The sequence below is a fragment of the Mixophyes fleayi genome, chromosome 4, assembly GCF_038048845.1.
Source record: "Mixophyes fleayi isolate aMixFle1 chromosome 4, aMixFle1.hap1, whole genome shotgun sequence".
NCBI classification, from domain to species: domain Eukaryota; kingdom Metazoa; phylum Chordata; class Amphibia; order Anura; family Limnodynastidae; genus Mixophyes; species Mixophyes fleayi.
The window spans coordinates 10,298,394-10,324,427 of NC_134405.1; the positions used below are offsets into that span (position 1 = coordinate 10,298,394).

The 26,034-nt window shown below is 44.2% G+C and overlaps 2 protein-coding genes across 3 annotated transcripts in view; both read right to left on the minus strand.

The window, feature by feature from the left end:
- Positions 1-26,034, minus strand: part of RNF167 (ring finger protein 167) — a 147,139-nt gene that overhangs the window by 31,587 nt on the left and 89,518 nt on the right. The window lies entirely within an intron of this gene.
- NFAM1 (NFAT activating protein with ITAM motif 1) overlaps positions 10,186-26,034 on the minus strand; it is an 89,314-nt gene continuing 73,465 nt past the window's right edge. Inside the window, exons 9-10 of one of the 2 annotated variants that reach the window (XM_075206293.1) lie at positions 19,455-19,520; positions 10,186-10,628 (exon numbers count right to left, since the gene is read on the minus strand). In XM_075206293.1, coding sequence (XP_075062394.1) covers positions 10,575-10,628; positions 19,455-19,520 — 120 coding nt within the window. In that variant the 3' untranslated portion in view covers positions 10,186-10,574. The remainder of the gene's footprint in view (positions 10,629-19,454; positions 19,521-26,034) is intronic. The other variant, XM_075206294.1, reaches the window with a different exon arrangement.

Below are 26,034 nucleotides of genomic sequence, written 5' to 3' on the forward strand. Positions count from 1 at the left end.
GGATAAGTGCAAATAAAACCTCCTGGTATGTCTATAAATGATTAAATCCCTCATTTTTGTGTAACTCAAATTATTTATTCAAAGCTGCCACCACCAAGATTTGTTTCAGGAGCTGATACTCTTGCAGGAAGCCACTGGTCACTCCCAGCCGTATCTCAAAACTACAATCAATCAGAGGTATCATTAACCAAAAATATACCCGGCATTACAGTTATGTAGCGGTTATAATAGCCAAGCTGTCTGAAAGTGACCCTGGTAAGAACAATGTAGCGATTATGTATTGCACCTAATCACTGATTATTACTTTCCCCTGAATATTCATATATGCTTGTGTGTATTTTGTATGTAACAAGTGTGCTTTGCTGAATGACATGAGTTTGATCAGTGCAAGTGTCAAGAGTCTTGAAAGTTACCAGGCTAGACAGATAACATCTCTGAAGCAGTACAGAATTTGTGTAAACAGTCTGATCAGCCAGGCAGAGCAGAGGTGAGAAATCCTCTACTTTGAGATGACAGATATATGTCTCAGGAAATAGATAACTCACTTTGAAAGCCCTGGGTTATTCTGGGAAATGCCCTGACATTGGGTTGACATAGTTCTAAAGGTGAGGTCAAGAGCAGCGTGAGAAGGTTATAAATCAGCAACCTACCCAGTAATATTGTTCATTCTATGAGGAGACCTATCCAGGTTGCAATGTGCCATTTTTCCCAAAGTGTACTCCTCTCATGCCAAGTCTTAAACTAGTAAGTTAGCGACTCTGGTTTTATTTCTGAAACTTATTTGTGCAACTTATTTTTTATGTCTTGTTATTAACTGTTTTGTACTTAAACCTTGGAAACATTTTTCTGATTAAATACATTTAATCTAGCATATTCTCTGTGATTCTTTGTGAACTTATGAAGCCAAGTGAGGCTCAAGCTGCACATTTATGTGATTTAAGTGTGAAACATTAATAAGTGGTTTTAGTGAACGCAAGGACTCAATAGTAAATCATTCGTGGTGGCAGAAAAGGGGTATTCATTGGTAAATGACTAAGGTGACTCCAGTCACGGCCAGCTGTTTCAGATTGCTGTATCTCAGGCAGGTTGTGCATTTGTGACATAAAGACAGAACCTTTTTATATGAGATTTAATATGACGAAATACAATGCTTAATGCATAAAAAATTAGGGATGTGCACCGGCGACTTTTGAGGTCTCGTGTTTTGTGTTTTGGATCCGGATTTTCATTATTTTTGGGGTTCGGATTTGTCTCGCAAAACACTTGACGAAAGGTCTCGGTTCGGATTTAAGGTTTTGGATTCGGATTTTTTTTGGAAAAAACATAAAAAGTTTAAAAATCAAGTTTTTGGGCTTATTTTCACTCCTATGCTATTAGTAACCTCAATAACATTCAATAACAAGCATTTCCACTAATTTACAGTGTATTCTGAACACCTCACAATATAGTTATTAGTCCAAAACGTTGCAACGAGGTATCTTTCTGGACTGCATAGAGGAGTGGGTCACCACAATATATATTAAAAACCCTGAACTTGTATGATTCGCACCAATAAATGTACCTGGACTGCGTAGAGGAGTGGGTCACCACAATATATATTAAAAACCCTGAACTTTTATGATTCGCACCAATAAATGTATCTGGACTGCGTAGAGGAGTGGGTCACCACAATATATATAATAAGAAAACCATCAACTTGTATGATTCGCACCAATAAATGTACCTGGACTGCGTAGAGGAGTGGGTCACCACAATATATATTAAAAACCCTGAACTTTTATGATTCGCACCAATAAATGTACCTGGACTGCGTAGAGGAGTGGGTCACCACAATATATATAATAAGAAAACCATCAACTTGTATGATTCGCACCAATAAATGTACCTGGACTGCGTAGAGGAGTGGGTCACCACAATATATATTAAAAACCCTGAACTTTTATGAATCGCACCAATAAATGTACCTGGACTGCGTAGAGGAGTGGGCACTGGGCACCACAATAAAATATATAAAAAACCTTCAACAGGTCTGCATTACACTACACATACGGCTGCTCCTCCATCCTCTCCATCATATACATGTTGGAGTTTTAGCGTGTGACAACCTCTTGTTTTTGATAATGTCAGTGCATTTTGAATATTTTTCAATTTGCCCCACACCACTGAATGTACTTTATCTATGATACGCATCTATCTATCTTGACTGCGTAGTGTGGTGGCCCCGGTACACAATTTGGTACCGAGGCCACAATATAATTAAAAAACCCTCCACGTGTCAGAATTCCACCAAAAAAGGGTATGGACTGCGTAGTGTGGTGGCCCCGGTACACAATTTGGTACCGAGGCCACAATATAATTAAAAAATTGGGCATCAACTGTCACCGTTGTTTAATATCTGATACACCTAAATATGGACTGCACAGTGGAGTGGCCCCGGTAGTAAATTTGGTGCCGGGGCCACAATACCTCCTCCAACTTCCAAGTGTAGTGTTTATAAAGACAGACAGCGTCGAAGTGTTATTAGTTGACTTTCTTAACCCTAAAATTGTCCCTGTTGCAAATATTCGTGCAATGGACAGTTACTTTTTTATTGAAAGACTCAAGCTTTCAAGTGTAGTGTTTATAAAATATAAACAACAATACAGTAGTTTTAGAGCACGTCAATACCTCTTGTTTTAAATTATGTCAGGGCATTTTACTTTTGGTTTAATTTCTTGAATTTTTTTAAATTTGGTTTGGTTTTACTTTTTGAACATGGCAAAAAAAAAAGTTCCAAGATGGAATTGTCCTTGGGCCCTCACACCCACCCTTATGTTGTTGAAATAGGACATGCACACTTTAACAAACCAATCATTTCAGCGAAAGGGCCTACCAAACAACTTTGGCTGAAATGATTGGTTTGTTTGGGCCCCCACACCAAAAAAGCTATTCATCTCTCCCTGTACAGACTAAACAGGCTCTACTGAGGCAAGATGTCGTCCTCATCCTCAACCTCTGATTCCTCTCCCCCTACAGTGTGTACTTCCTCCTCATCACACATTATCAATTCGTCCCCGCTGGACTCCACAACCACAGTGCTGTACTTCATTTAGGAATTGATTATTCATTTTTATAAACATCATTTTTTCAACGTTGTGAGGAAGCAACCTCCTTCGCCGCTCACTGACCAGGTTCCCCGCTGCACTAAAAACTCTTTCCGAGTACACACTGGAGGGGGGACAACTCAGGTAAAATAGAGCCAGTTTGTACAGGGGCTTCCAAACTGCCTTTTTTTCCTGCCAGTAACAATATGGACTGTCTGACATGTCTACTTGGATGGTGTCAGCAAAGTAATCATCCACAATTTTTTCTATTGTGAAAGCATCCAATGCAGCGAGAGTAGACATGTCTGCAATGGTTGGCAGGTCCTTCAGTCCGGACCAGATGTTATCAGCATCCCCGCCAGTGCCTCTTTTGGGAAAACTGAGCTTTTTCCTCGCAGCCATAGATGTGGAAGAAAATGAGGGTGGAGCTGTTGGCATGTCACGGTCCTCTTCAGAGGACAATCTCCTGACCAGCAGGTCTTTGCACCGCTGTAGACTTGTGTCCGCCGGAAACAGAGACACAACATACGCTTTAAACCGAGGATCGAGCACGGTGGCCAGAATGTATTCCTCTGACTTTAAAAGAGTGACCACCCTCGGATCCTGGCAAAGCGTACGAAGGGCTACATCCACAAGAGCTACATGCTTGGTGTAATCGCAATGGCTTACCAGCTCCTCCCTCACTTTCTCCAGCTGCTTCTGCAACAGCCTGATCAGGGGAATGACCTGACTCAAGCTGGCAGTGTCGGAACTGACTTCTCGTGTGGCAAGTTCAAATGGCTGCAGAACCTTGCACAACACGGAAATCAGTCTCCACTGCGCTTGACTGAGGCGCATCCCCACTCCTTTGCCTATGTCGTAGGTGGCTGTGTAGGCCTGAATGGCCTTTTGCTGCTCCTCCATCTTCTGCAGCATATAGAGGGTGGAGTTCCAGCGCGTCACAACCTCTTGTTTGAGGTGATGGCAGGGCAGGTTCATGCTTTTTTGATGTGCCTCTAGTCTGCGGTAGGCACTGGCTGAATGCCGAAAGTGTCCAGCAATTTTGCGCGCCACCGCAAGCATCTCCTGCACACCCCTGTCACTCTTGAGGTAATGCTGCACCACCAAATTAATGGTGTGGGCAAAACATGGGACGTGCTGGAAATTGCCCATATTTAATGCCCGCACAATGTTACTGGCATTGTCTGACACCACAAATCCCCAGGAGAGTCTAAGTGGGGTAAGCCACTGGGAGATAATTTCCCTCAGTTTCTCTAATATGTTGTCAGCGTTGTGCCTCTTATTAAAGCCTGTAATACACAATGTTGCCTGCCTTTGCACGAGCAGCCATTTTGTAGTTGCTGCTACTGATGCAGCTGTTGCTGTTGCTGCGGAAGGGGATGCATCTACCCAGTGGGCTGTCACAGTCATATAGTCCTTCGTTTGCCCAGAACCACTTGTCCACATGTCCGTGGTTAAGTGGACAGTGGGTACAACCGCATTTTTTAGAGCACTGAGGACACTTGATCGTACTTCTCTGTACATTTTTGGTATCGCCTGCCTAGTGTAGTGGAATCTCGACGGGATTTGGTACCGGGGACACAATACCTCCATCAACCCTCTAAATCCCACTCCACTGATGGCGGACACCGGGCGCACATCTAACACCAACATTGCAGTTACAGCCGCAGTTATACGCTTTGCAATAGGGTGACTACTATCGTATTTTGTGGTCATGGCAAACGACTGTTGGACGGTCAATTGTTTTGTGAAAGACTTAGCGGTCTTACGACTTCCCCTCTGGGAAGATGACCGACTAACAGCAGCAACAGCAGCAGTGGCAGTAGTAGGCGTACCGCTGCAGGATTCCTCGGATGAATCCCGTATTGAGGAGGACTCAGTCTGGCTGCTGACTTGGGCTGCAGGACTGAATCTGATGGAGATTGTGGAGGAAGTTGACGAGCAGGGTGTTGCTGGTGTGTATCCAACTGGACCACGGGATTTAGGTGTCCCTGTACCGATGAGGGTCCTAGCCCCAGTTCCTGAACTAACCACTGAACTATGAAGGTTATTCAGGTGACGTATAAGGGAGGATGTTCCTAGGTGGGCAAGATCCTTACCCCTGCTTACTTGAGCTTTACATAAGCTACATATGGCCATACATTGGTTGTCTGGATTTGGATAAAAATAACTCCAGACCGAAGAGGTGCATTTTTTGGTCTTCTGACCAGGCATGACGATGGGCTTTTTCATCCCATGGACATCAGCTGTTTCCCCCCCTGGTGCCTCATTTACAATAACCACATCACCATCCTCATCATCAAGTTCCTCCACAGCGCCAGCTACATCATCAATAGCCTCCTCCCGAGCCACCTCTTCCCGTACAGTGATGGGAAGGTCAGGCTTGACAACCACCAACATCCTTGGACTCGCCTTGTGCATTTGTGATAATTTCTCTTTAGAAGGCAGAGTTGTTTGCTGTTTTGTTGCTGACAGCATAACTCTCTTCAATTTTTTGTAGGGAAGGGGGGGAGGAGGAGGAGGGCTAAAATCCGTGGGTGAAGCTGAACCACTAGTCATGAACACGGGCCAGGGCCTAAGCCGTTCCTTGCCACTCCGTGTCGTAAATGGCATATTGGCAACTTTACGTTTCTCCTCAGATGATTTTAAGTTTCTCTTTTTGCTACTTTTTCTTAACTTGGGCTTTTTGGATTTTACATGCCCTGTACTACGAGATTGGGCATCGGGCTTGGAAGACGACGTTGATGGCATTTCATCGTCTATGTCATGACTAGTGGCAGCAGCTTCAGCATTAGAAGGAAGTGGGTCTTGATCTTTCCCTACTTTATCCTCCAAATTTTTGGTCTCCATTATATGTAGCACAAGATACTGCAGAATGTGTGAACTTGGTAATATTGCAGTACCAATGGACTTATACTGCTGGATTGGTTTTGCAAATTTGGTTATAATTATTTTTTTTAAAAAATTTTTATTTTTATTTTTTTTAGAACTTTTTTTTTATTTTTTAAAAACTTGGGAATAATGGGGAAATAACTATGCCCTTGGAAGCACAGAGCACAGGACACAGCACCACTGGACTGAACAGGACACGGCACAGGACCCAGCAGCACTACGGAACTCAGCAGGACAGAGCACAGGACACAGCACCACTGGACTGATACTGCAGAATGTGTGAACTTGGTAATATTGCAGTACCAATGGACTTATACTGCTGGATTGGTTTTGCAAATTTGGTTATAATTATATATATTTTTTTTAATTTTTAATTTTTAATTTTTTTTTACTTTTTTTTTATTTTTTAAAAACTTGGGAATAATGGGGAAATAACTATGCCCTTAGAAGCACAGAGCACAGGACACAGCACCACTGGACTGAACAGGACACGGCACAGGACCCAGCAGCACTATGGAACTCAGCAGGACAGAGCACAGGACACAGCACCACTGGACTGATACTGCAGAATGTGTGAACTTTGTAATATTGCAGTACCAATGGACTTATACTGCTGGATTGGTTTTGCAAATTTGGTTATAATTATATATTTTTTTTTTAATTTTTAATTTTTAATTTTTTTTTACTTTTTTTTTATTTTTTAAAAACTTGGGAATAATGGGGAAATAACTATGCCCTTAGAAGCACAGAGCACAGGACACAGCACCACTGGACTGAACAGGACACAGCACAGGACCCAGCAGCACCACTGAACTCAGCAGGACAGAGCACAGGACACAGCACCACTGGACTGATACTGCAGAATGTGTGAACTTTGTAATATATATTGCAGTACCACTGGACTTTTACTGCTGAATGTGTGAACTTGGTAATATTGCAGTACCAATGGGCTTATACTGCAGGATTGGTTGTGCAAATTTTGTGGTAATTGAAAAAAATTAAATTAGTTTGTGGTATTTTTTTAAATAACTTTTTTTTATTTTTTTAAACACAGGAGAATATTGGGGAAATAACTATGCCCTTAGAAGCACAGAGCACAGGACACAGCACCACTGGACTGAACAGGACACAGCACACAGGACCCAGCAGCACCACTGACCTCAGAAGGACAGAGCACAGCACACAGCACCACTGGACTGATACTGCAGAACACAGCACAGCACAGCACAGCACAGAACTAAACAGCACAGCACGAGATCTACCAGGACAGAGGACCACCTAACACACCCTCCCTCTACCCTGATCAATGCCCGAGTGAAGATGGCGGCGACTAGCGGGGAATTTATAGGATCCGAGTATCGCGAGATCCGACAACGGGATTATGAGTCAGAGCCTCAGTTTCAGATTTGAATTTGGCGCCAATACCCGGATCTGTCTCGGATCCGACTCGGATCGGCAACGTTCGGGTGGGCTCGGATTTCATAAATCCGAGTGCGCTCATCCCTATAAAAAATAGGCTAAAAGAATGACATACAATAATGTTATGTAGAATAAGCTTAAACTTAAAGGGAGAATATACAGAAATTGTGATTTACAATTTCTTCTCTCTTTTATGGGAACACATAGAATTATGGAACACGCCCCAGATTCATTTGTCTCTGGCTAAATTAACACTTTCGGTTTCAGTCTCTGAGATTTCTTTCCCCTGCAGAACCCATTTTTGTGATGTCACTGGGAGAATTGTGTGTGTATGCCAGTAGGGGTGTATGACACTCCTTTTCAAAGTACATTTCTATAGTTTTATATGGAGATATCTTTGGGTCTGTATATCGCAAAATTCCACGTTGCATTCAATCAACAGGTTATAAATGTACATGCGGATACCAAACATTATTATAACAGATCTAATATTTGGGGAGATATCCTCTCCCCTGGGGGACCCTCAAAGGTTTATCTTCGTTGTTAAGTCTTTGACGTGTGTACATGTCACAGATCTAATGAAGTGGTAGAGATCTTGGGAAACATGGAATTTGAAGAGGTTTGGTTTGATTTCCCCATTTCCTTTAATATGTGTGTGTGTGTGTGTGTGTGTGTGTGTGTGTGTGTGTATATATATATATATATATATATATATATATATATATATATATATATATATATATGTATGTAATGGATTCTGTAGTGGGTACTCTACATTACAGTGTTTGCTGTGTTACACAGTCTTATCTCTTTGGCAGTGGAAACAGTCAATCTTTCACAACAGGACATGAGAAGGGTGTCTGCTATGGATAAGGATATACAGTATTAACACTATAAACAGTTCCCCGGCTTTGAAGCATTAAATTAACCCCTGGCTTACTGGTTGGCGCATGGTCATACATTTCATTAATGGGAGTGGGGTTGAGAGTAAGCATTCATATTCTGCTTTCCCCCTCACCACTTTATCTGTGTTTTCATAGCATTGTCTTGGGGTTCCCTTTTATCACATGTAACCTGCAGTTACTCAGACACTCCTACTGCTGTTACTCAGACACTCACTGACTGCGAGTGCCAACTGCACACTATTTGTAGGACAGTAGTCGCTGCCACCAACAGGCTCCTTCACCAGCACCTGGAAGTTCTTGCTTCTGGGTGTTGTGTGCAGCTGCTGCAGCGCCTCTTTGCTGATTACTTGCGACTGATCCCTCCTGACTGTTAACATCGGATCAGGACTGTAGGGTAGCGGGCAGAGCGTTGACTCTGGGTTCAAAACAACTGCTGGGAAACAGAGTAGAGTTCATCTCTTATCTGGAGGTCACGGGATTACAGCAGGTAATAGCTGTTGTGCAGTTTCTTGTAAGCAGAATGGTCTTTATTGCTCTTAGGTATTCCTTACAAGGACTGTTACACACCCCTCTGTGGTAGAGATAATCACCCAGATAAAATACAAGAATTTACACAATTTGTGCTCTTTGTGTAGAGCCAAAACCAGTCTTCACCCCTGCCATAAATTCAAATAAGCACTTAAAAATGCTGCACTATTTCTAGTGGATGTTTGAGCAGGGTGGAAAATCTAGGATTGGGTGTAAACTGCACTGAGCCAACCATTCAGCACTAGATTAGACTGGGCAAATGGACAAGGCATTTATGAACAGGCCCTGAGTCATTAAGGAGAGCAAAGCAAAAAAAAAAAAAGGACTAACTTTGCTTCTGGACAAACCACGTTACAACGCAAGGGGTGCAAATGAAATTATTATTTTGCACATAAGGAAACTACTGGCTGCTTTTTCATGTAGGACACAGATACCTGCTAGCTTTATTTTTACACTGAAATTTGGGCTAGAACATGTCCTACCCCAACTATAAATCTGTCCCCATATTTTAAATTTACCTCCCCCTCCATTGCAACATGGTTTTGCCCAGGTGCAAAGTTACTCCTTTTTTTTTTTTTTTGCTTTACTTTCCTTAATGACTCAGGCCCACAGTCTGTAATATAACAAAATATACATTCTGTAATTTAACAAAGAACTGTATACTTCATCAGTGAGCTATTTCCACAGGACACACACAGACAGGAGACTTCCTGCTAGGAAAGGAATGTAGTTGTCAATGTGATACCTTCCTCCCTGATTCTAATTGAAGAGAGATGCTAATTTACATAAGATTTCCTGCTTCAGAGTCACGCAATATGCTACCTCGAAAAATGGCAATACCTTCATACTCTTTTTACATTGACAACGATATACATCAGGCACATTGTGCCAATCATAGAAATTAATGAAGTTTACGTTATCGCTTCCCATTTTCGAATGGGGGAAAGGTGGATCCAGCCACAAGTAAACAGTAGGAAAAGATCACTATGAGGAATCCTTTGTTTATACACCTTGGATCGAACCTAGCTTGCTTTAATTCTGTACAATCCTTAGGTATGCTGCTAGCATTTACCCCGTTCACTTTGTATCGTACTCTTCTGGGAAGCTAAGCTAGGATATATTGTGATAGAGCATGATTGTCATCCTTATTATTATTATGGTCAGAGGTTTAGAAGAATGCCCCTGTCTTTCTTACATGCACTCCTTCCACTAAACAATAGCAATCGACTTCTGACTCATCTCTTGCTAAGTGGGCAGGGCTACAGAAGCATTGTTGCTGTTGTGAGGAGGTGTGTGAGAAAGAGCAGGAGCATTTATCTGTTTTTTTGGCACAAGAATCAATTCATAACTTTCATGTGTGTATTTTACAATTTTATTTTCTATCTCCCAACTCTGTCTTCCTTTTCATTTATATAGGTCAATGCTGGCATTAAGCTAAGGTGGCCTCAGGACAAGTCATACGCACTTGTATCTCAGTTCCTGATTAATCTTTTGAAGGGGAGCGATTCAGCTGCATTTTCCTAGCAGGAAAAGCACAGTGTTTAATGATTAGACATCACCCAAGAAGCTGAACAGACGAGTTGTCATTGTCATGCGTCCACGATACCAACGCTGGCTGCCATTTTGTTTTTTAAAACATGAGATACACGTCATTTACAAATTCTTCTTATTTTGCCATATACAGAGTATTATAAGTGAATTCTAACAAAGATATAGAGAAGTAAACAGGTATAGGTGACTTTAAGTGTCAGTGTTTGATGTTTTCGTACAGAGATTGGTCTGAGATGACTCTCTTGGGCTTCTGAAAAAAATAAAAATAAAATGAAATACATTAGTAAAATGATCATCATCATCATCATCACCATTTATTTATATAGCGCCACTAATTCCGCAGCGCTGTACAGAGAACTCATTCACATCAGTCTCTGCCCCATTGGAGCTTACAGTCTAAATTCCCTAATATAGACACACACTCACACACATAGACATAGATACAGACAGACAGGTAGAGACTAGGGTCAATTTTTGATAGCAGCCAATTAACCTACCAGTATGTTTTTGGAGTGTGGAAGGAAACCGGAGCACCCGGAGGAAACTCACGCAAACACAGGGAGAACATACAAACTCCACACAGATAAGGCCATGGTCAGGAATTGAACTCATGACCCCAGTGCTGCGAAGCACAAGTGCTAACCACTAGGCCACTGTGCTTTTAAAATGTGTATTTTGGCTCCATCATGTACAATCTATAGAATTTTGTGTTACAACTTTCATAGCTGGGTCTAGTTCCTATAACACCTATAGCAGAGATAGTATATCTATAGCCCTGCAGTTCTACAGCTGGTGAGGAACTACAAGTTCTAGCATGCCCTACAAGCCAGAGTCAGGCTGTGCATTCTGGGACGTCTGGCCAGTGTATAATGCAGACTGCCATCTGGTGGCTGTAGACTGCAATTGCTCATTCTAGTGACTAACATCAAAGCGGACTTCATGTTTGTCCACTGTATATATTAGAGATTTAATTTGTGGTGGCTAGTATAATGTGTAGATGCAAATGTAACAAGCTGGGAGCACTTCACCTGTTATGGAACCACAAATCTGTAAATGTGATTCTTCAGTCACCTCCTGTCACTCTCCTATATCTATAGTGTGAATCCTCAGTCACCTCCTGTCACTCTTCTATTTCTATAGTGTGATTCTCCAGTCACCACCTGTCACTCTTCTATATCTATAGTGTGATTCCTCAGTCACCTCCTGTCACTGTCCTATATCTATAGTGTGATTCCTCAGTCACCTCCTGTCACTGTCCTATATCTATAGTGTGATTCCCCAGTCACCTCCTGTCACTCTCCTATATCTATAGTGTGATTCCCCAGTCACCTCCTGTCACTCTTCTATATCTATAGTGTGATTCCCCAGTAACCTCCTCTCACTGTCCTATATCTATAGTGTGATTCCTCAGTCATTCTCCTATATCTATAGTGTGATTCCCCAGTCACCTCCTCTCACTGTCCTATATCTATAGTGTGATTCCTCAGTCACCTCCTGTCACTCTCTTATATCTATAGTGTGATTCCTCAATCACCTCCTGTCACTCTCCTATATCTATAGTGTGATTCCCCAGTCACCTCCTCTCACTGTCCTATATCTATAGTGTGATTCCCCAGTCACGTCCTGTCACTCTCCTATATCTATAGTGTGATTCCCCAGTCACCTCCTGTCACTCTCCTATATCTATAGTGTGAATCCTCAGTCACCTCCTGTCACTCTTCTATTTCTATAGTGTGATTCTCCAGTCACCACCTGTCACTCTTCTATATCTATAGTGTGATTCCTCAGTCACCTCCTGTCACTGTCCTATATCTATAGTGTGATTCCTCAGTCACCTCCTGTCACTGTCCTATATCTATAGTGTGATTCCCCAGTCACCTCCTGTCACTCTCCTATATCTATAGTGTGATTCCCCAGTCACCTCCTGTCACTCTTCTATATCTATAGTGTGATTCCTCAGTCACCTCCTGTCACTTTCCTATATCTATAGTGTGATTCCCCAGTCACCTCCTGTCACTCTCCTATATCTATAGTGTGATTCCCCAGTCACCTCCTGTCACTCTCCTATATCTATAGTGTGATTCCCCAGTCACCTCCTGTCACTCTTATATATCTATAGTGTGATTCCACAGTCACCTCCTGTCACTCTCATATATCTATAGTGTGATTCCTCAGTCACCTCCTGTCACTCTTCTATATCTATAGTGTGATTCACCAGTCACCTCCTGTCACTCTCCTATATCTATAGTGTGATTCCTCAGTCACCTCCTGTCACTCGCCTACATCTATAGTGTGATTCCCCAGTCACCTCCTGTCACTCTCCTATATCTATAGTGTGATTCCCCAGTCACCTCCTCTCACTCTCCTATATCTATAGTGTGATTCCTCAGTCACCTCCTGTCACTCTCCTACATCTATAGTGTGATTCCCCAGTCACCTCCTGTCACTCTCATATATCTATAGTGTGATTCCCCAGTCACCTCCTGGCACTCTCCTATATCTATAGTGTGATTCCTCAGTCACCTCCTGTCACTCTCCTATATCTATAGTGTGATTCCCCAGTAACCTCCTCTCACTCTCCTATATCTATAGTGTGATTCCTCAGTCACCTCCTGTCACTCTCCTATATCTATAGTGTGATTCCTCAGTCACCTCCTGTCACTCTCCTATATCTATAGTGTGATTCCCCAGTCACCTCCTATCACTGTCCTATATCTATAGTGTGATTCATCAGTCGCCTCCTGGCACTCTCCTATATCTATAGTGTGATTCCCCATTCACCTCCTGGCACTCTCCTAGATCTATAGTGTGATTCCTCAGTCACCACCTGTCACTGTCCTATATCTATAGTGTGATTCCTCAGTCACCTCCTGTCACTGTCCTATATCTATAGTGTGATTCCTCAGTCACCTCCTGTCACTCTTCTATATGTATAGTGTGATTACTCATTGACCACCTGTCACTCTCCTATATCTATAGTGTGATTCCTCAGTCACCTCCTGTCACTCTCCTATATCTATAGTGTGATTCCTCAGTCGCCTCCTGGCACTCTCCTATATCTATAGTGTGATTCCCCAGTCACCTCCTGGCACTCTCCTAGATCTATAGTGTGATTCCTCAGTCACCACCTGTCACTGTCCTATATCTATAGTGTGATTCCCCAGTCACCTCCTGTCACTGTCCTATATCTATAGTGTGATTCCTCAGTCACCTCCTGTCACTCTCCTATATCTATAGTGTGATTTCTCATTGACCACCTGTCACTCTCCTATATCTATAGTGTGATTCCCCAGTCACCTCCTGTCACTGTCCTACATCTATAGTGTGATTCCCCAGTCACCTCCTGTCACTCTCCTATATCTATAGTGTGATTCCTCAGTCACCTCCTGTCACTGTCCTATATCTATAGTGTGATTCCTCAGTCACCTCCTGTCACTGTCCTATATCTATAGTGTGATCCCTCAGTTACCTCCTGTCACTGTCCTATATCTATAGTGTGATTCCTCAGTCACCTCCTGTCACTGTCCTATATCTATAGTGTGATTACTCAGTAACCTCCTGTCACTGTCCTATATCTATAGTGTGATTCCTCAGTCACCTCCTGTCACTCTCCTATATCTATAGTGTGATTCCTCAGTCACCTCCTGTCACTGTCCTATATCTATAGTGTGATTCCTCATTGACCACCTGTCACTCTCCTATATCTATAGTGTGATTACTCATTGACCACCTGTCACTCTCCTATATCTATAGTGTGATTCCTCAGTCACCTCCTGTCACTCTCCTATATCTATAGTGTGATTCCTCAGTCGCCTCCTGGCACTCTCCTATATCTATAGTGTGATTCCCCAGTCACCTCCTGGCACTCTCCTAGATCTATAGTGTGATTCCTCAGTCACCACCTGTCACTGTCCTATATCTATAGTGTGATTCCTCAGTCACCTCCTGTCACTCTCCTATATCTATAGTGTGATTCCCCAGTCACCTCCTGTCACTGTCCTATATCTATAGTGTGATTCCTCAGTCACCTCCTGTCACTCTCCTATATATAAAGTGTGATTCCCCAGTCACCTTCTGGCACTCTCCTATATCTATAGTGTGATTCCCCAGTCATCTCCTGTCACTCTCCTTCATCTATAGTGTGATTCCCCAGTCATCTCCTGTCACTCTCCTATATCTATAGTGTGATTCTCCAGTCACCACCTGTCACTGTCCTATATCTATAGTGTGATTCCCCAGTCACCTCCTGTCACTCTCCTATATCTATAGTGTGATTCCTCAGTCACCTCCTGTCACTGTCCTATATCTATAGTGTGATTCCTCAGTCGCCTCCTGGCACTCTCCTATATCTATAGTGTGATTCCCCAGTCACCTCCTGGCACTCTCCTAGATCTATAGTGTGATTTCTCAGTCGCCTCCTGGCACTCTCCTATATCTATAGTGTGATTCCCCAGTCACCTCCTGGCACTCTCCTAGATCTATAGTGTGATTCCTCAGTCGCCTCCTGTTACTCTCCTATATCTATAGTGTGATTCCTCAGTCACCTCCTGTCACTCTCCTACATCTATAGTGTGATTCCCCAGTCACCTCCTGTCACTCTCCTATATCTATAGTGTGATTCCTCAGTCACCTCCTGTCACTCTCCTATATCTATAGTGTGATTCCCCAGTCACCTCCTGTCACTCTCCTATATCTATAGTGTGATTCCCCAGTCACCTCCTGGCACTCTCCTAGATCTATAGTGTGATTCCTCAGTCACCTCCTGTCACTCTCCTATATCTATAGTGTGATTCCCCAGTCACCTCCTGTCACTGTCCTATATCTATAGTGTGATTCCTCAGTCACCTCCTGTCAATGTCCTATATCTATAGTGTGATTCCCCAGTCACCTCCTGGCACTCTCCTATATCTATAGTGTGATTCCCCAGTCATCTCCTGTCACTCTCCTATATCTATAGTGTGATTTCCCCAGTCATCTCCTGTCACTCTCCTATATCTATAGTGTGATTCTCCAGTCACCACCTGTCACTGTCCTATATCTATAGTGTGATTCCCCACTCACCTCCTGTCACTCTCCTATATCTATAGTGTGATTCCTCAGTCACCTCCTGTCACTCTCCTACATCTATAGTGTGATTCCCCAGTCACCTCCTGTCACTCTCCTATATCTATAGTGTGATTCCTCAGTCACCTCCTGTCACTCTCCTATATCTATAGTGTGATTGCCCAGTCACCTCCTGTCACTGTCCTATATCTATAGTGTGATTCCTCAGTCACCTCCTTTCACTCTCCTATATATAAAGTGTGATTCCCCAGTAACCTCCTGGCAGTCTCCTATATCTATAGTGTGATTCCCCAATCATCTCCTGTCACTCTCCTATATCTATAGTGTGATTCCCCAGTCACCACCTGTCACTCTCCTATAGCTATAGTGTGATTCCCCTGTCACCACCAAGAGGGGCAGACAGTGTGTAGATGAAGAGGGGCAGTCAGTGTGTGGATGAAGAGGGGCGGACACTGTGTGGATGAAGAGGGGCAGACACTGTGTGGATAAAGAGGGGCAGACACTGTGTGGATGAAAAGGGGCAGACAGCGTGTGAGGATGAAGAGTGGCAGATAGCGTGTGTGGATGAAGAGGGGCAGACAGTGTGAGGATGAAGAGGGGCAGTCAGTGTGAGGATGAAGAGGGGCAGACAGTGTGAGGATGAAGAAGGGCAGACACTGTGTGGATGAAGAGGGGCAGACAGCGTGTGAGGATGAAGAGGGGCAGACAGCGTGTGAGGATAAAGAGGGCCAGACAATGTGAGGATGAAGAGGGGCAGACAGCGTGTGAGGATAAAGAGGGCCAGACAATGTGAGGATGAAGAGGGGCATACAGTGTGAGGATGAAGAGGGGCAGGCAATGTGAGGATGAAGAGGGGCAGACAGCGTGTGAGGATGAAGAGGGGCAGACAGTGTGAGGATGAAGTGGGGCAGACAGTGTGTGTGGATGAAGAGGGGCAGACAGTGTGAGGATGAAGAGGGGCAGACACTGTGAGCATGAAGAGGGGCACACAGTGTGTGTGGATGAAAAGGGGCAGACAGTGTGTGTGGATGAAGAGGGGCAGACAGTGTGTGTGGATGAAGAGGGGCAGACAGTGTGTGTGGATGAAGAGGGGCAGACAGTGTGAGGATGAAGAGGGGCAGACAGAGTGAGAATGAAGAGGGGCAGACAGAGTGAGGATGAATAAGGGCAGACAGAGTGAGGATGAAGAGGGGCAGACAGAGTGAGGATGAATAAGGGCAGACAGAGTGAGGATGAAGAGGGGCAGACAGTGTGAGGATGAAGAGGGGCAGACAGTGTGTGGATGAAGAGGGGCAGACAGTGTGTGGATGAAGAGGGGCAGACAGTGTGTGGATGAAGAGGGGCAGACAGCGTGTGAGGATGAAGAGGGGCAGACAGCGTGTGAGGATAAAGAGGGCCAGACAATGTGAGGTTAAAGAGGGGCAGACAGTGTGAGGATGAAGAGGGGCAGGCAATGTGTGAGGATGAAGAGGGGCAGACAGCGTGTGAGGATGAAGAGGGGCAGACAGCGTGTGAGGATGAAGAGGGGCAGACAGTGTGAGGATGAAGAGGGGCAGACAGCGTGTGAGGATAAAGAGGACCAGACAATGTGAGGATGAAGAGGGGCAGACAGTGTGAGGATGAAGAGGGGCAGGCAATGTGAGGATGAAGAGGGGCAGACAGCGTGTGAGGATGAAGAGGGGCAGACAGTGTGAGGATGAAGAGGGGCAAACAGTGTGTGTGGATGAAGAGGGGCAGACAGTGTGTGAGGATAAAGAGGGCCAGACAATGTGAGGATGAAGAGGGGCAGACAGTGTGAGGATGAAGAGGGGCAGACAGTGTGAGGATGAAGAGGGGCAGACAGAGTGAGGATGAAAAAGGGCAGATAGTGTGAGGATGAAGAGGGGCAGATAGTGTGAGGATGAAGAGGGGCAGGCACTTGAGTGGATGAAGTGGGGCTGGCAGTAAGTGGATGAAGAGGGACAGGCAGTGAGAGGATGAAGAGGGGCAGACAGTGTGAGAATGAAGAGGGGCAGACAGTGTAAGGATGAAGAGGGGCAGACAGTGTGAGGATGAAGAGGGGCAGACAGTGTGAGGATGAAGAGGGGAAGACAGAGTGTGGATGAAGAGGGGAAGACAGTGTGTGGATGAAGAGGGGCAGACAGTGTGTGGATGAAGAGGGGCAGACTGTGTGTGGATGAAAAGTGGCAGACAGCGTGTGAGGATGAAGAGGGGCAGACAATGTGAGGATGAAGAGGGGCAGACAGTGTTAGGATGAAGAGGGGCAGACAGTGTTAGGATGAAGAGGGGCATACAATGTGAGGATGAAGAGGGGCAGACAGTGTGAAGATGAAGAGGGGCAAACAGTGTGAGGATGAAGAGGGGCAGACAGAGTGAGGATGAAAAAGGGCAGATAGTGTGAGGATAAGGAGGGGCAGACAGTGTGTGGATGAAGAGAGGCTGGCAGTGAGTGGATGAAGAGGGGCAGACAGTGTGTGGATGAAGAGGGGCAGACAGTGTGAGAATGAAGAGGGGCAGACAGTGTGAGGATGAAGAGGGGCAGACAGTGTGAGGATGAAGAGGGGCAGACAGTGTGAGGATGAAGAGAGGCAGACAGTGTGTGTGGATGAAGAGGGGCAGACAGTGTGTGGATGAAGAGGGGCAGACAGTGTGTGGATGAAGAGGGGCAGACAGTGTGAGAATGAAGAGGGGCAGACAGTGTGAGGATGAAGAGGGGCAGACAGTGTGAGGATGAAGAGGGGCAGACAGTGTGAGGATGAAGAGGGGCAGACAGTGTGAGGATGAAGAGAGGCAGACAGTGTGTGTGGATGAAGAGGGGCAGACAGTGTGTGGATGAAGAGGGGCAGACAGTGTGTGGATGAAGAGGGGCAGACAGTGTGTGGATGAAGAGGGGCAGATAGTGTGTGGATGAAGAGGGGCAGACAGTGTGTGGATGAAGAGGGGCAGACAGTGTGTTGATGAAGAGGGGCGGAGAGTGTGAGGATGAAGAGGGACAGACAGTGTGTGGATGAAGAGGGGCAGACAGTGTGAGGATGAAGAGGGGCAGACAGTGTGAGGATGAAGAGGGGCAGACAGTGTGTGGATGAAGAGGGGCAGACAGTGTGTGGATGAAGAGGGGCAGACAGTGAGGATGAAGAGGGGCAGACAGTGAGGATGAAGAGGGGCAGACAGTGAGGATGAAGAGGGGCAGACAGTGTGAGCATGAAGAGGGACAGACAATGTGTGGATGAAGGGGCACATTGTAAAGGTGAAGGGGCACAGAGTGTGTGGATGAAGGGGGGCACAGTGTGTGTGGATGAAGGGGCACAGTGTAAAGGTGAATGGGCACAGAGTGTGTGGATGAAGGGGGGCACAATGTGTGTGGATGAAGGGGCACAGTGTAAAAGTGAAGGGACACAGTGTGATAATTTTTGTACATGTTGTTGTTTTATTTTGTTTGATCTTATTCCTCTCAATATTAGCTGTAATGTATTCTTTGACAGAAATATAATTGAAAAAAATATATAAAAATATTATTTTACCTTGCATTTATGTATAATATTTTTGCAAACAAGTATTTCAGTCTGACCTAAATAATTATTACATTATTTTGACTCAAATACTTAAAAACGGGACTGCTCGGTAATTATTTTGGAGGGGTGCTTTAAAAAAAATAATTATGGAGACTCTAAGGGTGCCGCGAACTGAAAAAGTTTGGGAACCACTGGTGTAAGTGCTGTGCGCATGTACATAGCACTTCCTCCTCTCACCGTCAACGACAGGCTACCGGACACCAGGAATAAAAACTTTGTAGCAGAGGGGTTACTTTGCCGTTGCTCCCAGAGTAGCCCCTAGAGTAGCCCCAGCATGGTGCTTCGCAGCGGTGCTTAAATATGTATCGCTGTGATTTGCAGTCATGCATATTTAGTGGCACTGCATTATATTGATAAATAGACCCCATACTGTGATTCCCCAGTAACAACCTGTTATTCTCCAATCTCTGTGCATATGATTCCCCAGTGCTGATACACACCTGTCTAAGAGGGGGCTTACTCATGCCTCCGCCCTGTGCCTTCTCATGTATAGAGGGAGTTTTAACCTGAAAGAAAATATAGTCAGTATTATTATACAGACCAATGCCATTCTTATTATTGTCACCACCTGTCACTGTCCTATAGGTATAGTGTAAATCCTCAGTCACCTCACGTCACTCTCCTATATCTACAGTGTGATTCCCCTGTCACCTCCTGTCACTCTCCTACATCTATAGTGTGATTCCTCAGTCACCTCCTGTCACTCTCCTATATCTATAGTGTGATTCCTCAGTCACCTCCTGTCACTCTCCTATATCTATAGTGTGATTCCTCAGTCACCTCCTGTCACTCTCCTCTATCTATAGTGTGATTCCCCAGTCACCTCCTGTCACTCTCTTATATCTATAGTGATTCCTCAGTCACCACCTGTCACTCTCCTATATCTATAGTGTGATTCCTCAGTCACCTCCTGTCACTCTCCTATATCTATAGTGTGATTCCTCAGTCACCTCCTGTCACTCTCCTCTATCTATAGTGTGATTCCTCAGTCACCTCCTGTCACTCTCCTCTATCTATAGTGTGATTCCTCAGTCACCTCCTGTCACTCTCCTATATCTATAGTGTGATTCCTCAGTCACCACCTGTCACTCTCCTACATCTATAGTGTGATTCCTCAGTCACCTCCTGTCACTCTCCTATATGTATAGTGTGATTCCCCAGTCACCTCCTGTCACTCTCTTATATCTATAGTGTGATTCCTCAGTCACCTCCTGTCACTCTCCTATATCTATAGTGTGATTCCTCAGTCACCTCCTGTCACTCTCCTACATCTATAGTGTGATTCCTCAGTCACCTCCTGTCACTCTCCTATATCTATAGTGTGATTCCTCAGTCACCTCCTGTCACTCTCCTACATCTATAGTGTGATTCCCCAGTCACCTCCTGTCACTCTTCTATATCTATAGTGTGATTCCCCAGTCACCTCCTGTCACTCTCTTATATCTATAGTGTGATTCCTCAGTCACCTCCTGTCACTCTCCTATATCTATAGTGTGATTCCTCAGTCACCTCCTGTCACTCTTCTATATCTATAGTGTGATCCCTCAGTCACCTCCTGTCACTCTCCTATATCTATAGTGTGATTCCCCAGTCACATCCTGTCACTCTCCTATATCTATAGTGTGATTCATCAGTCACCTCCTGTCACTCTCCTATATCTATAGTGTGATTCCTCATTCACCTTCTGTCACTCTCCTATATCTATAGTGTGTTTCCTCATTCACCTTCTGTCACTCTCCTATATCTATAGTGTGATTCCTCATTCACCTTCTGTCACTCTCCTTTATCTATAGTGTGATTCATCAGTCAACTCCTGTCACTCTACTATATCTATAGTGTGATTCCTCATTCACCTTCTGTCACTCTACTATATCTATAGTGTGATTCCTCATTCACCTTCTGTCACTCTCCTATATATATAGTGTGATTCCTCATTCAACTCCTGTCACTCTCCTATATCTATAGTGTGATTCATCAGTCACCTCCTGTCACTCTCCTATATCTATAGTGTGATTTCTCAGTCACCTCCTGTCACTCTCCTATATCTATAGTGTGATTCCTCATTCACCTCCTGTCACTCTCCTTTATCTATAGTGTGATTCCCCAGTCACCTCCTGTCACTCTCCTATATCTATAGTGTGATTCATCAGTCACCTCCTGTCACTCTCCTATATCTATAGTGTGATTTCTCAGTCACCTCCTGTAACTCTCCTATATCTATAGTGTGATTCCTCAGTCACCTCCTGTCACTCTCCTTTATCTATAGTGTGATTCATCAGTCACCTCCTGTCACTCTCCTATATCTATAGTGTGATTTCTCAGTCACCTCCTGTCACTCTCCTATATCTATAGTGTGATTCCTCAGTCACCTCCTGTCACTCTCCTATATCTATAGTGTGATTCCTCAGTCACCTCCTGTCACTCTCCTATAACTATAGTGTGATTCCTCAGTCACCTCCTGTCACTCTCCTATATCTATAGTGTGATTCATCAGTCACCTCCTGTCACTCTCCTATATGTATAGTCTGGTTCTCCAGTCACCATCTGTCACTCTCCTATATCTATAGTGTGATTCCTCAGTCACCTCCTGTCACTCTCATACATCTATAGTGTGATTCCTCAGTCACCTCCTGTCACTCTCCTATATCTATAGTGTGATTCATCAGTCACCTCCTGTCACTCTCCTATATCTATAGTGTGATTTCTCAGTCACCTCCTGTCACTCTCCTATATCTATAGTGTGATTCCTCAGTCACCTCCTGTCACTCTCCTATATCTATAGTGTGATTCATCAGTCACATCCTGTCAATCTCCTATATGTATAGTGTGATTTCTCAGTCACCTCCTGTCACTCTCCTATATCTATAGTGTGATTCCTCAGTCACCTCCTGTCACTCTCCTATATCTATAGTGTGATTCCTCAGTCACCTCCTGTCACTCTCCTATAACTATAGTGTGATTCCTCAGTCACCTCCTGTCACTCTCCTATATCTATAGTGTGATTCATCAGTCACCTCCTGTCACTCTCCTATATGTATAGTCTGGTTCTCCAGTCACCATCTGTCACTCTCCTATATCTATAGTGTGATTCCTCAGTCACCTCCTGTCACTCTCATACATCTATAGTGTGATTCCTCAGTCACCTCCTGTCACTCTCCTATATCTATAGTGTGATTCATCAGTCACCTCCTGTCACTCTCCTATATCTATAGTGTGATTTCTCAGTCACCTCCTGTCACTCTCCTATATCTATAGTGTGATTCCTCAGTCACCTCCTGTCACTCTCCTATATCTATAGTGTGATTCATCAGTCACATCCTGTCAATCTCCTATATGTATAGTGTGGTTCTCCAGTCACCATCTGTCACTCTCCTATATCTATAGTGGGATTCCTCAGTCACCTCCTGTCACTCTCCTATATCTATAGTGGGATTCCTCAGTCACCTCCTGTCACTCTCCTATATCTATAGTGGGATTCCTCAGTCACCTCCTGTCACTCTCCTATATCTATAGTGTGATTCATCAGTCACCTCCTGTCACTCTCCTATATCTATAGTGTGATTTCTCAGTCACCTCCTGTCACTCTCCTATATCTATAGTGTGATTCCTCAGTCACCTCCTGTCACTCTCCTATATCTATAGTGTGATTCATCAGTCACCTCCTGTCACTCTCCTATATCTATAGTGTGATTTCTCAGTCTCCTCCTGTCACTCTCCTATATCTATAGTGTGATTTCTCAGTCACCTCCTGTCACTCTCCTATATCTATGGTGTGATTCCTCAGTCACCTCCTGTCACTCTCCTATATCTATAGTGTGATTCATCAGTCACCTCCTGTCATTCTCCTATATTTATAGTGTGATTCTCCAGTCACCATCTGTCACTCTCCTATATCTATAGTGTGATTCCTCAGTCACCTCCTGTCACTCTCCTACATCTATAGTGTGATTCCCCAGTCACCTCCTGTCACTCTTCTATATCTATAGTGTGATCCCTCAGTCCCCTCCTGTCACTCTCCTACATCTATACTGTGATTCCCCAGTCACCTCCTGTCACTCTCCTATATCTATAGTGTGATTCCTCATTCACCTCCTGTCACTCTCCTATATCTATAGTGTGATCCCTCAGTCACCTCCTGTCACTCTCCTACATCTATACTGTGATTCCCCAGTCACCTCCTGTCACTCTCCTATATCTATAGTGTGATTCCTCATTCACCTTCTGTCACTCTCCTATATCTATAGTGTGATTTCTCAGTCACCTCCTGTCACTCTCCTATATCTATAGTGTGATTTCTCAGTCACCTCCTGTCACTCTCCTATATCTATAGTGTGATTCCTCAGTCACCTTCTGTCACTCTCCTATATCTATAGTGTGATTTCTCAGTCACCTCCTGTCACTCTCCTATATCTATAGTGTGATTTCTCAGTCACCTCCTGTCACTCTCCTATATCTATAGTGTGATTTCTCAGTCACCTCCTGTCACTCTCCTATATCTATAGTGTGATTCCTCAGTCACCTCCTGTCACTCTCCTACATCTATAGTGTGATTCCTCAGTCACCTCCTGTCACTCTCCTACATCTATAGTGTGATTCCCCAGTCACCTCCTGTCACTCTCCTATATCTATAGTGTGATTCCTCATTTACCTGCTGTCACTCTCCTATATCTATAGTGTGATTCCTCAGTCACCTCCTGTCACTCTCCTCTATCTATAGTGTGATTCCTCATTGACCACCTGTCACTCTCCTACATCTATACTGTGATTCCCCAGTCACCTCCTGTCACTCTCCTATATCTATAGTGTGATTCCTCATTCACCTGCTGTCACTCTCCTATATCTATAGTGTGATTCCTCAGTCACCTCCTGTCACTCTCCTATATCTATAATGTGATTCCTCATTCACCTTCTGTCACTCTACTATATCTATAGTGTGATTCATCAGTCACCTCCTGTCACTCTCCTATATCTATAGTGTGATTTCTCAGTCACCTCCTGTAACTCTCCTATATCTATAGTGTGATTCCTCAGTCACCTCCTGTCACTCTCCTTTATCTATAGTGTGATTCATCAGTCACCTCCTGTCACTCTCCTATATCTATAGTGTGATTTCTCAGTCACCTCCTGTCACTCTCCTATATCTATAGTGTGATTCCTCAGTCACCTCCTGTCACTCTCCTATATCTATAGTGTGATTCCTCAGTCACCTCCTGTCACTCTCCTATAACTATAGTGTGATTCCTCAGTCACCTCCTGTCACTCTCCTATATCTATAGTGTGATTCATCAGTCACCTCCTGTCACTCTCCTATATGTATAGTCTGGTTCTCCAGTCACCATCTGTCACTCTCCTATATCTATAGTGTGATTCCTCAGTCACCTCCTGTCACTCTCATACATCTATAGTGTGATTCCTCAGTCACCTCCTGTCACTCTCCTATATCTATAGTGTGATTCATCAGTCACCTCCTGTCACTCTCCTATATCTATAGTGTGATTTCTCAGTCACCTCCTGTCACTCTCCTATATCTATAGTGTGATTCCTCAGTCACCTCCTGTCACTCTCCTATATCTATAGTGTGATTCATCAGTCACATCCTGTCAATCTCCTATATGTATAGTGTGATTTCTCAGTCACCTCCTGTCACTCTCCTATATCTATAGTGTGATTCCTCAGTCACCTCCTGTCACTCTCCTATATCTATAGTGTGATTCCTCAGTCACCTCCTGTCACTCTCCTATAACTATAGTGTGATTCCTCAGTCACCTCCTGTCACTCTCCTATATCTATAGTGTGATTCATCAGTCACCTCCTGTCACTCTCCTATATGTATAGTCTGGTTCTCCAGTCACCATCTGTCACTCTCCTATATCTATAGTGTGATTCCTCAGTCACCTCCTGTCACTCTCATACATCTATAGTGTGATTCCTCAGTCACCTCCTGTCACTCTCCTATATCTATAGTGTGATTCATCAGTCACCTCCTGTCACTCTCCTATATCTATAGTGTGATTTCTCAGTCACCTCCTGTCACTCTCCTATATCTATAGTGTGATTCCTCAGTCACCTCCTGTCACTCTCCTATATCTATAGTGTGATTCATCAGTCACATCCTGTCAATCTCCTATATGTATAGTGTGGTTCTCCAGTCACCATCTGTCACTCTCCTATATCTATAGTGGGATTCCTCAGTCACCTCCTGTCACTCTCCTATATCTATAGTGGGATTCCTCAGTCACCTCCTGTCACTCTCCTATATCTATAGTGGGATTCCTCAGTCACCTCCTGTCACTCTCCTATATCTATAGTGTGATTCATCAGTCACCTCCTGTCACTCTCCTATATCTATAGTGTGATTTCTCAGTCACCTCCTGTCACTCTCCTATATCTATAGTGTGATTCCTCAGTCACCTCCTGTCACTCTCCTATATCTATAGTGTGATTCATCAGTCACCTCCTGTCACTCTCCTATATCTATAGTGTGATTTCTCAGTCTCCTCCTGTCACTCTCCTATATCTATAGTGTGATTTCTCAGTCACCTCCTGTCACTCTCCTATATCTATGGTGTGATTCCTCAGTCACCTCCTGTCACTCTCCTATATCTATAGTGTGATTCATCAGTCACCTCCTGTCATTCTCCTATATTTATAGTGTGATTCTCCAGTCACCATCTGTCACTCTCCTATATCTATAGTGTGATTCCTCAGTCACCTCCTGTCACTCTCCTACATCTATAGTGTGATTCCCCAGTCACCTCCTGTCACTCTTCTATATCTATAGTGTGATCCCTCAGTCCCCTCCTGTCACTCTCCTACATCTATACTGTGATTCCCCAGTCACCTCCTGTCACTCTCCTATATCTATAGTGTGATTCCTCATTCACCTCCTGTCACTCTCCTATATCTATAGTGTGATCCCTCAGTCACCTCCTGTCACTCTCCTACATCTATACTGTGATTCCCCAGTCACCTCCTGTCACTCTCCTATATCTATAGTGTGATTCCTCATTCACCTTCTGT